At 37.3% G+C, this 15,442-nt stretch overlaps 1 protein-coding gene and 1 non-coding gene across 6 annotated transcripts in view; one reads left to right on the top strand and one right to left on the bottom strand.

Annotated features, from left to right (window-relative positions):
• Positions 1-15,442, bottom strand: part of USP40 (ubiquitin specific peptidase 40) — a 90,961-nt gene that overhangs the window by 52,807 nt on the left and 22,712 nt on the right. For all 5 annotated transcript variants that reach the window (XM_029225154.1, XM_029225155.1, XM_029225156.1 and 2 more), the window contains 4 exons: positions 13,964-14,059; positions 12,457-12,564; positions 3,423-3,723; positions 713-794 (listed from right to left, as the gene is read on the bottom strand). In XM_029225154.1, coding sequence (XP_029080987.1) covers positions 713-794; positions 3,423-3,723; positions 12,457-12,564; positions 13,964-14,059 — 587 coding nt within the window. The remainder of the gene's footprint in view (positions 1-712; positions 795-3,422; positions 3,724-12,456; positions 12,565-13,963; positions 14,060-15,442) is intronic.
• LOC114897345 lies at positions 10,767-10,902 on the top strand. The gene has a single exon (XR_003794071.1). It is a non-coding gene; the product is annotated as a small nucleolar RNA SNORA11 (small nucleolar RNA).

Genomic DNA, 15,442 nt, shown 5'->3' with positions numbered 1-15,442 from the left:
GATCTTAATTTGCCATTCATTTTTTTTTTTTTTCTCAGCTTCAAATCAATGATAAAAATGTTGAACACATCCCTGCTATGTAATCAGCCCCTCGGGTCCACAAGAATACCAGGGGAACATCCATTTCCCTAATCCAGTACCCCACGGACCCAGAGAGCAAAGAACCAGTTCTTCATGGTCCAAGGTTAGACCTCAAAAGAGAATGTTCAGATCATCAAGCTCTCACAAACCATCCCTTTAATAATCCATTGTAGGGTTTTGCCCAAGACTGACATTAAGCCAAACAGTCTGTAGACTCCACATTTCCTCCCATTTGCCCACCTCTGGTCTGATGTCACTACGGGCCAGTTCTTCACAAACCACTTACACATGAGGGTGAATTTTCACAATGGGCTCTGTGCCGAGGGAATAACCGACAGGCCAGGACACAATTCATTCAGCACAACTACATGCTCACAGATTTCTCTAGTTTTCTTAGGCTTCAATCTCTACTTAGCGATGGCCATTTGTCATTATTTCATTCACTCTCACTGGGTAATTTCAAAGTAAAAGATACTCTCAGTATAAAAATTCAGCAGCTAATAAAAAGACACCGGCATTAAACAGTTGACTTCTTTTCCTCTTTAATTTTCATTACTGAATACTTAAGACCTAAATTAGATACTTGTTCCCCAGAAAAACTATTCAAACTCTAAAAGTAATTTAAAATTACCTTTGTATTTGTAGTTCAATGTTGGCTGCATCCATTTCATTCAGCAAATGACATGGAACCCTGTATCTTGGGTTAGCTCGAGCTGTGAACAAAATTTTCCATTAACTTGTGCTGACTACATAAAAACTGGTTGCTGAAGAGGTAGCACAGAAAACTAGAAAGGACCTCGCTGGGAGCTAGGAAAGCTTCTACTGCCTGTGTGAACATGAATTTTCTCTGGATCTCAGTTTTCCCATCTTTAGATTGAAAACATTAAAACATATGAAAGGTAAACAGTTCTTTAAGCCAAGCTAGAGAATTCCATTTCCTCAACTCTTTTTAAATAGACTTTTAAAAAAGAACACCTGCTGTTTCCTTCTTGATAACAAATGTAATAATTGGTCACTGTGAAAGTTCTGGAAATTATATTTTTTTAATGTAAAATAAATAAATATTACCTATAATCACACTCCTAGGGAATACTGCTAAAATGTGATCTATATACTTCTGGTCTTTTTTCTGTTCTACACAATGTGTCTATACATACACATACACACACACACACACACACCCCAAACCACGCTTATTTAAAGCAACTGGAAGTATAGTCAACAAACATGTAAGTTGCTTTTTCATTTCATATGTTGTGAACATTTTTCCAAATCTTTAAATGATTGCATAGTAGCCCATTCTATAAATAACATAATTAATCTAACCAATCCTTTTCTGGTAGACATTTAGGTGATTTTCTGTTAGTCATTACTATAAAATAACGGGGGTAGCAAACATCTTTGAACATAAATAGGTATACACAGTCCTGATTATTTCAAGACAAATTTGTGGAAGTATAATTATTGGTTTAAGGTTTTTAAGTACATACAACCAAATTGGTTGTATTACTTTATATACATACCAAATATAGAGGTAGTGCCAACTGTTGAGAAACAGGTTAACAGAAATATTTGATTTTGTAAGAAAAAGGCTGTCATTCATTGCTGTTATGATTCATGTTTTTTGGTTATGGGCCAGATGGAATTTTTTTTTTTTTGTAGTTTACTGGCTGTCCTTATTTCTTCTTTTGTACGTTAGTTATTTATATCCTTTTCCCAATTTACCACTGAGCACAATGGAATAAATGTAAGAGCACTCTACAGATAGGGGAAATAAATTTGTCATATATTTTGCTGTTTTCCACTAGCCTGTCATTTGCCTTTTGGTATTACGTAATAAGGTTTACATCACTTTTCCTCAATTTTTTTTTCATTGCTTTTATGCTTAGAAAGGGCTTCTCTACCTTAAGATCAGAAAAATATTTATATTTTATGCATCTGAAGGCTCCTTTTTTACACAGACATTAAAGGAACTATAATTTCATGCAAGTGATAAATATAATCACTTGATTGTACTAACTGTTAATTCAAGTGATTAGCAACTAACCAACTTCTCAGTTGTATTTATTAATTCATTTTTCGCCTATTTATCTGAAAAGCTACCTTTTCATGGATTAAAATCTTAAAAATACTTAGATCAACTTCTGGGCTTACTGCTCAATGGTCTGTCCAGCTCTTTGCACTAGCACTACACTGTCTTAACTGCTACAGCACCATAAATATGCTTATACTGACACAGTAAAGTTTCCTTGAGCAGTTCCTTCTTCAATTTTCATTAATTTATCTTCCCAGGTAAATTTTAGAATCATTTTGCCAAGTTCCATCCATTCATTCCCCAGAAAAGTCCATCAAGATTTTGGTTAGATCTTTATTCAAATCTTAAGCTAACTGGAAAATTGTCACTTAGTACATATTCCAATCATGTACACACTGAAGTTCAATTCAGTGAAAAGGACAATACGTCACCTGAAGAAACTGATATATATTTCTGTAACTGTGAATTCAGCTCCCCAATATTTTTATCAGAACGATTACCATATTTTTTCCCCTCAGAAAAAAACAAAGGCCCTTCTGGTCAACAGAACAGTTATGTAATTGTTTCAGATCCAGAGAGTTAACTTCCTTTGATTCATCTGCAAACTGGTAACTGCTTTATTCTTATTCTTTACAAAAATGATCACTATGCTCACTCTCTATGAACAGTATCCTCATCTCTAATCATAGATACGTCTCAATCTAAAGAGCTTTCCCAGTTGCATAAATTTCGGGAAGTGATCAAATAAAGTCTTACAGACTGATTCATGTTAGTAGCTTCAATTCAAAAATTTATCACTGTGGGTCTCAGTGTTTAACCTCCACCATGGTATGAACTCTCTTAGAAGATTCAACAGAGGGCTTCAGAGATATTTCAATTGCTTAAAGACTTATCACCTTGAGGAAAAGGAAAAAAGAAAGGAAAATGAAAGAGAACACATGAAAATAAGACCAAGGCCACTTGCAACTCAAAGACAACACATGGCCAGACTGCAGAGAGAAGCCTAAGCAGAGGACAATCATGTCTGCCCACACAACAAGAAAACATGATGTGATCCAAGAAAATGCAATTTTGAAAATCTAACTATAGCCTCATACTATTACAGGGGAAAAAACCAGAAATATATAATCTTTATAAAAGGACAGAATGTTGAATTTTTTCTGGTATATTTCTTACGGTTAGCTTGAAAATATTTTAAAATGTTTCAAGAGTAAACCTTCTAAAACGGTAAACTTTCAAATAACATTCAATATTTATCTTCTAAAGCGATCAACTTAAACAAATAGGGACATTTATCTTTCCATACCTTCAGGGGGTCTCTGCAACTGGGATTTCCGATAAAACAACATGTAGGCACTTTCTTTACCCTGAAATTGCTGTTCAATATCCTTTTCCTTAATTGGCTGGACTTTGGAATCGTTTATATCAAACCAGTGGGGACAGGAGGGTCTATCATTTAATCCTGGGGGTTCTGAAGTAAGTGTCTTCAAAAGTTGTTGATCATTTCTTCGTATATCAGACTCAGCCTGGAGAGAAGAGTCCTTCAACAGACTAACTGTACTTTCATCTGAACTGAGCAGAAATATCTGAGAATGAAGCTGTAAAAACTATACAGAGAAAGAAAACCAACATTAGGTTAATGAAAAAAAATTCATCGACATGATTACAAAATCTTTACCTTCCTTTCTGTGATTAGATATTTTAACGTCAACTTTTTGGCCTGGTCAGCTAAGAGGGAAAAAAATTTCATTTGCGCCATAATAAAACATTTAATAAAAACCAGAGTGCTTTCTGTTAAACAGTCTAACAGTTATACCAAGGGAGAAAGCTGCCATGACACAATCTTAAAAATACTTTAATTATACCTCGTAACGCTGTTTTTAAAAAGTCTTTACTGAAACAGATTAGACAGAACAAACACTTCTGAAATGTTTAAAGCAATCCAAACAGAGCACAAAACAAAGGCAATTATACAATGAAGTACCATAGAAGATAATTTCAAAACTAGTGACTCAGACAAACTGCTGGGATATAGTCACAATTATAAGCTTACATTAACTAAATTCAGTGTTGTCTGTCCCGGAGGCTGACAGGCTAGCTCAGGAAATCAGAACACTGCAAGGCTGAAGTCATAATCTCAGAGACTATCATTTCTCAGGTTCCTCTACCTAAAGGATTAGGAAGAAAAAAACCTTCTCTCCCCATTGCCTATCCCACCTCCCCATCCCCTACTCTATTCTTCTTTTATTCCCTAACCTCTTTGTGGCTTTGTATCACCCCCTTTTCTCTCAGTACAAACTACTTTATGTAGAAAATCACTTGGGAGGTATATGTAACATTTGCTTAGATCATCAATCAACACGGAAAAGTGATTTTCTCATTTTTTCTTGGAAAGGAAGAATTTATGATAATGTATACTCTCTAATCAAACAGAAGGGTATAGGGCATATGACCCAAAGGCATTATCGTTAACACTGTGTATAACAGATGGTAATATAGTTTTGTAGCTAATTTAAGTACAATAAAATAATAATTTGAAACCTCTGAGTAATGAATACTTTCTGTATAGCGAATCTTTTCTTTGTTTGATAGTTGAGGATTAACTCTTAAACCTCAAACTTCAGGTAGTCTGGTTCCAGTAATGGCAGAGAACTTTTAATTGGACTAACCCCACTGGTTAAAACAATTGTTTGGAGAGTAAGCAAAAGCTGACCTAAAGTGGAGGGAACATAATCCTTCAAAAGGGAAACAAGCTAGGTGAGTCCTGCATTAACCCACCACTTCCCAGTTTGTAGCAGAGCATGGCGGAAGGAGAGTTCAAGCAAAGGGCAAGAGTCTTACCGGACTAAGGAAACAGAATCTGAGACTGCCACAGAGCCTAGAAAGTGAAAATCCCATTAAGGAGCCCCAAATCTCTATCAAATCCTCCTCAAATCCTTGGCTGAGTCTTAAATGGTACATGGACAGCCTGAGACCCAAGGAACTGAGCAGAAAGCAACAGCTGGGAGATTTAAGATCTGAGTAGAGATTTTAGTGCCCTGCTGCTGGGTAGAAAGAGCATAGAGTTAAATAAACATGTTGTGAATGGATTAATAAGATAGATTAGAAAAAAGAAAGAAAGAGCATGGAGTTGAAGTCCTGCCAAATTAGAGGCATATGACAAACACCTCAGGCTTTCCACTGAAATCCTAGAAGGGCCATGTCTCAGGTCAGGGATTGGCAAACTTTTCTACAAAGGGCCAGACGGTAAGTATTTTAGGCTTTGTGGGCTAAGAGGCAAACTTGAGCACCTTTCTAAAGATAACTCTTTGAAAATATAAAGACAGTTCTTACCTGGGGGCTGTACAAAAAAGGCAGCAAGCCATAGTTTCCCCATGTTTGCTAACCTCTGCCTTAAGAGGGAGGACCATCCAGGCCCCAAGACTAACAGCTACTCCCTAGGACTAACAGCTAAATGCAACAGATCCACCCTACCAAAGCCCCAAATGAAGCTCCCACAGGATCAACATGATTCAAAGTTACTTAATGGCCTGTTAGAATATAATGAAAAGCCCTTTAGAAACAATAACACAGGACTTGCCTGGTGGTGCAGTGGTTAAGAATCAGCCTGCCAATGCAGGGGACATGGGTTCGAGCCCTGGTCCGGGAAGATCCCACATGCTGCGGAGCAACTGAGCCCGTAAGCCACAACTACTAAGCCTGCACTCTAGAGCCCATGAGCCACAGCTACTGAGCCCACGTGCCTAGAGCCCGTGCTCCACAACAAGAGAAGCCTCTGCAATAAGAAGCCTGTGCACCGCAACAAAGAGTAGTCCGCACTCGCTGCAACTAGAGAAAGCCCACACACAGCAACGAAGACCCAATGCAGCCAAAAATAATAAATATATAAACCTTCTAAAAAACAGTAACATAATCCACAGCCTCTAAAACGCATCATCCACAATGTCCAGTAGGCAATATAAGAGTATATGACATGCAAAGAAACAGGACAATGTGATTCATAACCAAGAGATGACACAGTCAATTCACAAGAGATAAAAAGGTAATAACTACAGACCCAGAAATAATCCAGATGTTATAAGAGTAAACAGCTAATGAAATATATAAATTTACAGGAAAGGATGTACAGAGTAGGTTCAAATGGGGAATTTCAGCAGAGAAACGGGCACGTTAAATAAGAGCTAAGAAAAAATTCTACAGCTGAATAACACAATATCTGAAATGAAAGAATTCATTAATTCATTGGCTGGGCTTAACAGAAGACTGGATACAGTAGGAGAAAGAATCAATGAACATGAAGACGGATCAATGGAAATTCTCCAAATTGAGGGTGAGGGGGGAAAAAAAACACCTCCTGCTAGAATATCTAAGACCAGTGAGGAAATACTGAATGGTCCAATATATATGTAACTGTAATTTCTGAAGAAGAGAGAGATAATGGGGCATAAAAACAAACTGAAAATATAATGGCCAAAACTGAAGATTTCAAGCCACAGATTAAAAAAATCTTAGAAAATACAAAGCAAATAAACACAAAGAACACCATACTGAGACACACTGTTATTAAATTGCTAAAAACCAAAGATAAAGAGATTATCTTAAAAGTAGACAGAAAAAAAAGACACATTACATTTAAGTAACACTGACTTCTCAGGCAAAATAAAGCAAGCCAAAACATAATAAAATGACATCTTTAAAGTCCTGAAAAAACCAATAAGAGCTATTAACCTAGAATTCTGTATCCAGGACTTCCCTGGTGGCGCAGGAGCCTGCCAATGCAGGGGACACAGGTTCGATCCCTGGTCCGGGAAGATCCCACATGCCATGGAGCAACTAAGCCCGTGTGCCACAACTACTGAGCCTGTGCTCTAGAGTCCACGAGCCACAACTACTGAGACCGTGTGCCATAACTACTGAAGCCCACGTGCCATAACTACTGAAGCCCACGCGCCTAGAGCCCGTGCTCTGCAACAAGAGAAGCCATTGCAATAAGAAGCCTGCACACCACCATGAAGAGTAGCCCCCACTCGACCCAACTAGAGAAAGCCCATGTGCAGCAACGAAGACCCAATGCAACCAAAAATAAATAATTAAAAAAAAAAAAAAAGAATTCTATAACCAGCAAAAATACCATTTAAACAAATGAATGCAAGATAAAAACTTCAGACAAACAAAAGCTGAGAATATTTTTGCCAGCAGTTCTGGATGCCCAAGAACCGCTAAAGGAAGTTCTCTAGTTGAAGGGAAATGATATTAGATGCAAACCTGGACATGCAAGAAGGAGCAATGAACACCAGAATGGATAAAATAAAACATGATTTTTTCATTAATTTCTTTAAAAGTTGCTTAAATGTTTAAAGTAAACACATACATACACACACGGTGAATTTACATATAATTGTAAAATATAAGACAACAGCTGAAAAGGATGGAAGTTGGGAAATGGAATTATGCTACCGTACCTTGTACATCTTACCTTGTACATGAAGTGTTACAGTATTGGTCTGTAATTTATAATATTAACTTATGTACAGTGTAATCCCTAGAGTAAAAAAGTTAAAGTAGTACAGCTAAAAAGTCAACAGAGGAGACAAAAATCAAACACTAAAAATTACTTGATTAATCCAAAGGTATGAAAGACAGAAAGAAAGAAAGGCAAGAAAGACAGGAGAAGCAAATAAAAAACAAATGGCTACATGATAAATTCAAACTCAACCACACAATTTAATACATTAAAAATAAATGGGGGCTTCCCTGGTGGTGCAGTGGTTAAGAATCCGCCTGCCAATGCAGGGGACACGGGTTCAATTCCTGGTCTGGGAAGATTCCACATGCCGTGGAGCAACTAAGCCCGTGCGCCACAACTACTGAGCCTGTGCTCTAAAGCCCGCGAGCTACAATGACCTAGCCCGCGTGCCACAACTACTGAAGCCCACGTGCCTAGAGCCTGTGCTCCCCAACAAGAGAGGCCACTGCAATGAGAAGTCCACACATTGCAACAAAGAGCAGCCTCTGCTCACTGCAACTAGAGAAAGCCCACGCGCAGCAAAGACCCAATGCAGCCAAAAATAAATTAATTTTTAAAAAAATTAATAAAAAAATAAATGTACTGAACATTCTAATTTAAAGGAAGAGACTGTCAAACTCTATCATTTGATAGAAAACAGATGAACAATAGAGAAAAACAACAAATGCAAAGCTGTTTCTTTGAGAAGTCTAATAACCTTGGACTTCCCTGGTGGTGCTGTGGTTAAGAATCCGCCTGCCAATGCAAGGGACACAGGTTCGAGCCCCGGTCTGGGAAGGTCCCACATGCCGTGGAGTAACTAGGCCTGTGCGCCACAACTACTGAGTCTGCGCTCTAGAGCCCGCGTGCAACAACTACTTAAGGCTGTGCGCCTAGAGCCTGTGCTCCACAAAAGAAGCCACTGCAATAAGAAGTCTGTGCACCACGATAAAGAGTAGCCCCTGCTCACCGCAACTAGAAAGCCTGTGTGCAGCAACAAAGACCCAACATAGCCAAAAGTTAAATTAACTAATTATTTTAAAAAAAGAAAAGTATAATAACCTTGACAAATCCCTAGCAAGACTGATGCAAAAGAAAGCTAAGAAACACAAATTACCAATATTAGAAATGAAATAGGGTCCTACAGGTCCTACAGAAATTAAAAGGATAATATGGTAATATTTCAAACAACTTTATACTAAGAAATTTGACACTTTGAGAACAAATTCCTTAAAAATCACAATTTTCCAAAATAAGCAGGAACCAACTTCATACTGTTTACAAGAGACACACTTGCATTAGAAAGCTTGTATGTTACATTAATACCAGATAAGGTAGATGTGAAGGTAAGGACTATCAGCAGAGATAAAGGAAGGGCATACGTCAAGAGGCCATTAACAATCCAAAATGTGTATGCAACTAATAATATATCGTCAAGATACATGAAGCAAAACTGTCAACAGTAAAAGGACGAAAGGGCAAAGGTACAATTAGAGTTGGAGATTTAAAACTACTCTCTCAGTAACTGATACAACAAAAAGACAGAAAAATTAGTTAAGAATAGGGATGAAATAAAGAATGTTATTAACCAATTTGACCTAGCTGACATTTATGAAACACTATACCCAACAAATGTAGAAAATTAATAACTTTACTGGTGAATAGAAACATTCAGCAAGACAGACCATATCCTGAGGCATGAAACAAGTCTCAAAAAATTCAGAATAAGTGAAATCATAGAGAGCATGTTTTCAGAGTAAAATGGAATTAGACATCAATTTATAGATATAACAAAAAGATAACTAGAAATTCCCCAAATATTTGGAAATTAAGCAATCCACCTCCAAAAACCTCATGGGTCAATAAAAGAATCAGAAGGAAAAATTACAAAATATTTTGAATTGAAAGATAATAATAACATGTCAAATTTAGCTACAGCTAAATTAGCGCTAAGAAGGAAATTATAGATTTAAAAGCATGAATTAAAAGGCATGTTTAGGGCTTCCCTGGTGGCGCAGTTGTTAAGAATCTGCCTGCCAATGCAGGGGACACGGGTTCGAGCCCTGGTCTGGGAAGATCCCACGTGCCGTGGAGCAACTAGGCCCGTGAGCCACACTACTGAGCCTGCATGTCTGGAGCCTGTGCTCCGCAACGGGAGAGGCTGCGACAGTGAGAGGCCCGTGCAGCGTGATGAAGAGTGGCCCCCGCTCGCCGCAAAAGCTTTCTCGCCAAGAAAGCCCTCGCACAGAAACGAAGACCCAACACAGCCAAAGAATAAATAAATTTATTTTAAAAAAAAATTTTTAAAGGCAGGTTTAAAAAACCTGCTGAGATACCAACCCAAGAAGCTAGAAAAAGATGATTAAATACCAAAGGTAAAAGGAAGGAAATAATTAAAAACAAGAGCAGAAATCAATGAAGTAGAAAACAGATTAGTAGAGAAAAATCAATAAAGGCAAAAAAGTTGTTTTTTGAAAAGCTTAATAAACTTGATAAGCCCTAAGCAAGACTTATGAAAAACAAAAGGAAGCAAACACAAATTATTAATATCAGGAATTAAAAAGAGGAAATTTAGGTCCTACAGACACTAGAAAAGATAATGAGACATTTTGAATAGCTTCATGCCAATAAATTTGACACCACAGATAAAAGGACAAATTCTTTAAAAAATATAATTTTCCAAAACCATTCAAGAAATAAAAAATCTAAAACAACTCCACAAATAAAGAAATTAAAACTATAATTTAAAAACCTTGCCATAAAAAAATTCCAGGTCTAACTAGCTTCACCAAACATTTAAGAAAGAAATAATAATCTATCTCAGAGAAATCCTTTCCAAGAATATAAAAAAGGGAACATTTCCTAACTTCTTTTGAGTCCTGCATAACCCTGATACTGAAACCTGACAAAGATATTACAGAGAAAGAAACTTAAAGACCCATCTCTCTCACAGACACAAAATCCTTAGGAAAATATGAGCCAAATGCATACAGCAATGCATACAAGTACATCACGACCAAGTGTGCTTTACCCCAGAAATGTAAGGTTTGCGTTCACACTGAAAAGGTCAGTCAACAGAATTCACCACATTAACTGAATAAAAGAGAACAGCCATGTGATCACATCGACAAATGTAAACAAAACAGCATGTGATAAAATCCAACCTCTATTCAAGATGAAACTACCAGCTGCCTATATCACACCCGAAAGGAATCTGGGTTCACTGTGATAATGGGCCTAAGGCTTCTGGCCTCTTCCGATGAACAAACACTCTACATGTGTCCTCCTGCACTTCACGTGGCTGCTGGGCAAGACCAGTGGGACAGGGTTCAATATTGGAAGAAAAGCTGCAGTATTTAGTGGGGAAGTCCTGCCACATAGAGCCCGTCCAGTCCATGAATGGGTGGGCCATGAGTGGTCTCATAAATATAAAGGCTTTGAACCTCTCTTTTCAAGAGAAAAAAAAAAAAAAAAAAGAAAGAGAGAGATTCCAACTATATGCCATTCTGGAAAAGGCAAAACTATGGAGACAATAAAAATACCAGTGGCTGCCAGGAGTTTGGGGGACAGGGGTGATGAATACACAGAGTACAGTTTTTTAGTGCAGAGAAAATACTTTGTATGACATTATAACAATGGATATATGTCAGTATACTTTTGTCCAAACCTACAGAATGTACCATACTATCTACTCCATTAGAATGAACCTTAGGTGAACTGTGGACTTTGGCAATTATGATGTGTCAATGTAGTTCATCCTTGGTTTAGGGTAAAAAAAAGAAACACACCACCCTGATGAGTGATACTGATAACACCTACGCATGTATGCGGGAAGGGGGTATATGGGAAATTTCTGTACCTTCTTGTTAATTTTATTGTAAACCTAAAACTACCCAAAAAAAAGTCTTAAAAAAAAGAGCATTCAGTGTTAGGATAGGTATTTTTGGCACAACTCATTTCAGTTATACACATACGTATACAAGTTATATACGTGTGTGTTGGTTGGATTGTGATGTAAGATGCATTTTTTAGGTCAAAAAAGTTTGCAAGCCATTGTAGTTAAGTTATACTGGCAAATAAAAGCACAAATTAACCTCAAAGAAAAAAGACATAAGACTATCAGTCAACTATAAGTACAAGCTAACTTCCTCAAATTTATGAAGGATATTTTTATTTAAAAACAAAACAAGACAAAAAAGTCCCTGCACAGCTGATAACATACTTAACAGTAAAATATTGAAACACTGATCCAATCGTTTTAAATGAAAACCTAGGACTGTCTATGAACTCATGGTCATTAATTTCATTTACGAACTGTGGTCTAATTAAAAGATGAACTTAAACACAGGCTATATTGTGTACGCTCTTTGCTTCTACAAGAAATAGCTCCAAAATATTGACTAACTGTTCTGTTGCTCTGCTTGTTTTTAGTCAAGTTTTTGTCTCCCAAGTCTGGTAGTACCAGTTTTTAAACCTAACCTTACAGCCTAGGAAGCCAGATTGCCAAGTTTAGTAGAACTGTGTGTCAAAGAAAGATAAAAGTGAAATTTGGGTGAATACCTGAAGACGTTTCTATAAATAAGATGATAAGCTTTAGGATATGAACTTTGTGACATTTTTTGCTGTTGTGATTAAAAGCCCCTCCTCTCTTCTTTTTTTGCTTACTTCTTGATTCTATAAATTCCTTAATAATTAACTGAGTTCTAATCATTAAACAAAATACTAATTGTATTTCCGTCTAATTTAAATTTCCTTCCCCAAAGAAATTCATGTTGCCAAAATCATAATAAAATTTCCTGGGAATAGGACTTTTTATAAGGATGTCATGTATTACCTTTCGCAGTGGTCCATACTGTTTTCTGTACTTCTTATTCCAAGATATTCCTATCTTTTTCAAGAGTTTCTGGCCCAGCTGATCAACAGGAATTAGATTACTCTCCTCCTTATGAGAGAAAAGAAAGTCATTTAAGAAAATCTGATAAGATATAACCTCAACACTTATGAGTTCAACGGACCCAACAGGATTAATAAATGTGCCTGTAACAGCAAACATGTAACCATGGTTACAATTAACCATAACTGTTTCAAAATAAAAAGTTAAAAAAAAAAATAGATTAAGCCTAAGTTTAGAGAACTTGAATTCTGACACTTTCCATGCGGCAAAGTCTAAACATTTCAAGAGCAATATCCAAAGAGTATTCCAAGGTTTGGTAAATCCTGATATTATGTGGGATTTTTAGAAGAAATACTTTAGTGCAAAAAGACTGTCTCTTCTGAATGTTCTGAAGTATAACCAAGTTCTAAAAGGGGGTAAGAAGTGACTATTATGGGCTGAAATGTGTCCCTCTACTATCAGAATTCATATGCTGAATTCCTAACCCTCAAAATTTCAACTGTGACTATATTTGGATAGGGCCTTTAAAGAAGCGATTAAGTTAAAATAAGGCCTTTAGGGTGGGCCCTTATCCAATCTGACTGGTGTCCTTATAAGAAGAGGAAATTTGGACACACAAAGACACAGGGATGTGCACGCACAAAGAAAAGACCAAGGGAGAAAGCAGCAAGAAGTCAGCCATCCACAAGCCAAGGAGAGAGGCCTCAGAAGAAACCTGCTGACACCTTGATCTGGACTTCCAGCCTCCAGCACTATGAGAAAATAAATTTCTGTTACGTTAGACACCCAGTCTGTGGGATTTTGTTATGGCAGCCCTAGTAGACTGATATAGTGGCCATAGACCAATACTCAACCTAGGTCCGTAGTAAGAAATTGAGATAAAAACTGTTTATTAAGAATGAATGAATAAATGAAATGAGGCTACCATCCTTACAACAGGGTACGAAGCAAACATTAAAAGTCATATACGTGAGGTATTATCAATATTGGGAATGAAAAAGGGGACATAACTTCAGGTCCTACAGACATTAAAAGGATAATATGGGAAAACAGTAAATTCCAAAATCGTATGTAAAGTAAATTCCAATTCAATTTAAAATAACAATAATAATATCACAAAAACTTGTAACCCAATCCCAATATATGTATATAAACACAAAGGAAATAGAATGCAAAGAATATATATCAAAGTGTTAACAATGACCGGACATTTGGTTTATTTAAACTTTGTTTCTTTATATACTTTCTAATTTTTTCCCCTCAAATTTTCTATTATTCATATGTATTCCTTTTATAACCAGAAAGTCTCCAATAAAAAAATTTTTTTAAATAGACAGAGAATTTCCCAAAAGAAAAAGACTATGAATAGTAACAATATCACTTCTGCCAACTGAATCATACATCTGATATACATACACAAATATAAACATACACACTCTCTCTCTACCTGTAACAAGACTGCTTTTAGAATCAGCAATGGATCATCAATCTCTTCTTCATTTTGAAGATCTTCCAAATTCACATCTGGATTACTTTTGTCCTCCTAAGAAAGAAAATAAAAAAGTTTCTCTTTTCTGGTAAGCGGCCTGAGGTGACCTCTAAAAATGCTTCACTATTCACCTGACCCAGAAAACCCCACAAAATCATGCAAGAGATTCAAATCTTCGTGTTCACTTTAAGAACACTCATGAAACTGCCCAGGCCATTAAGGATATGCATATCCGAAAAGCCACCAAGTATCTGAAGGATGTCACTTTAAAGAAGCAGTGTGTGCTATTCTGTCATTACAATGGTGGAGTTGGTAGGTGTGCCCAGGCCAAACAGTGGGGCTGGATGCAGGGTTGGTGGCCCAAAAAGAGTGTTGAATTTCTACTGCACATGCTCAAAAATGCAGAGAGTAACGCTGAATTTAAGGGCTTAGATGTAGATTCTCTGGTCACTGAGCACATCCAGGTGAACAAAGCCCACAAGATGCCGTGCAGGACTTACAGAGCTCATGGTCGGATCAACCCATACATGAGCTCTCCCTGCCACACTGAGATGATCCTTACTGAAAAAGAACAGATTGTTCCTAAACCAGAAGAGGAGGTTGTCCAGAAGAAACATATACCAGAAGAAACTGAAGAAACAAAAACTACGGCCCAGGAATAAATGCTGCAAAAAAAAAAATGCAAATAAAAGTTAAAAAAAAAAGTTTCTATCACTAATCCCTTAAAAAGCAGTTAACGAAATAGGAGTGTTTGTGCCACAGAGGTTTCAAGATGGAGAAATGGTGATAAAAACATCATAATAATTTGTATATGCTTTGGAATCAGGCAGCCTGGTTTTAAATTTCAACTGTGGTTGAATAATCCTGGACAAATTACCTAATCTCTCTGGCATTATCTGTAAATTGGGATTGTGAGATAAGGAAAGCTTCTAGCACAATACATACAGCGGGTTCCAACATTTTCCCACTAAGCACTACTTTAGCTGCATCCTACAATTTTGATATGTTGTGTTTTCATTATCATTCAGTTCAAAATATTTTCTGGTCTCCACCCAATTTATTCTCACTCACTTATGTTGGCCTAACAAAATCCTACCAACCTCTGCAAGCTCAGCTTAAACATTCCCTATTTTCTTTCTTTATTTTTGGCTGCGTTGGGTCTTCGTTGCTGCGCGCGGGCTTTCTCTAGTTGCAGCGAGCAGGGGCTACTCTTCGTTTTGGTGTGCGGGCTTCTCACTGCAGTGGCTTCTCTTATTGTGGAGCACGGGCTCTAGGTGCACGGGCTTCAGTAGCTGTGGCACGCGGGCTCAGAAGTTGTGGCACATGGGCTTAGTTGCTCCGTGGCATGTGGGATCTTCCTGGACCAGGGCTCGAACCCGTGTCCCCTGCATTGGCAGGCAGATTCTAAACCACTCCGCCACCAGGGAAGTCCCTCCC

The sequence above is a fragment of the Monodon monoceros genome, unplaced genomic scaffold (genome assembly GCF_005190385.1).
Source record: "Monodon monoceros isolate NGI ecotype Baffin Bay Population unplaced genomic scaffold, NGI_Narwhal_1 Super_Scaffold_16, whole genome shotgun sequence".
Taxonomy (NCBI): domain Eukaryota; kingdom Metazoa; phylum Chordata; class Mammalia; order Artiodactyla; family Monodontidae; genus Monodon; species Monodon monoceros.
Note: the sequence above shows the minus strand (reverse complement) of the source record. Positions and strands in the feature narration are given on the sequence as shown.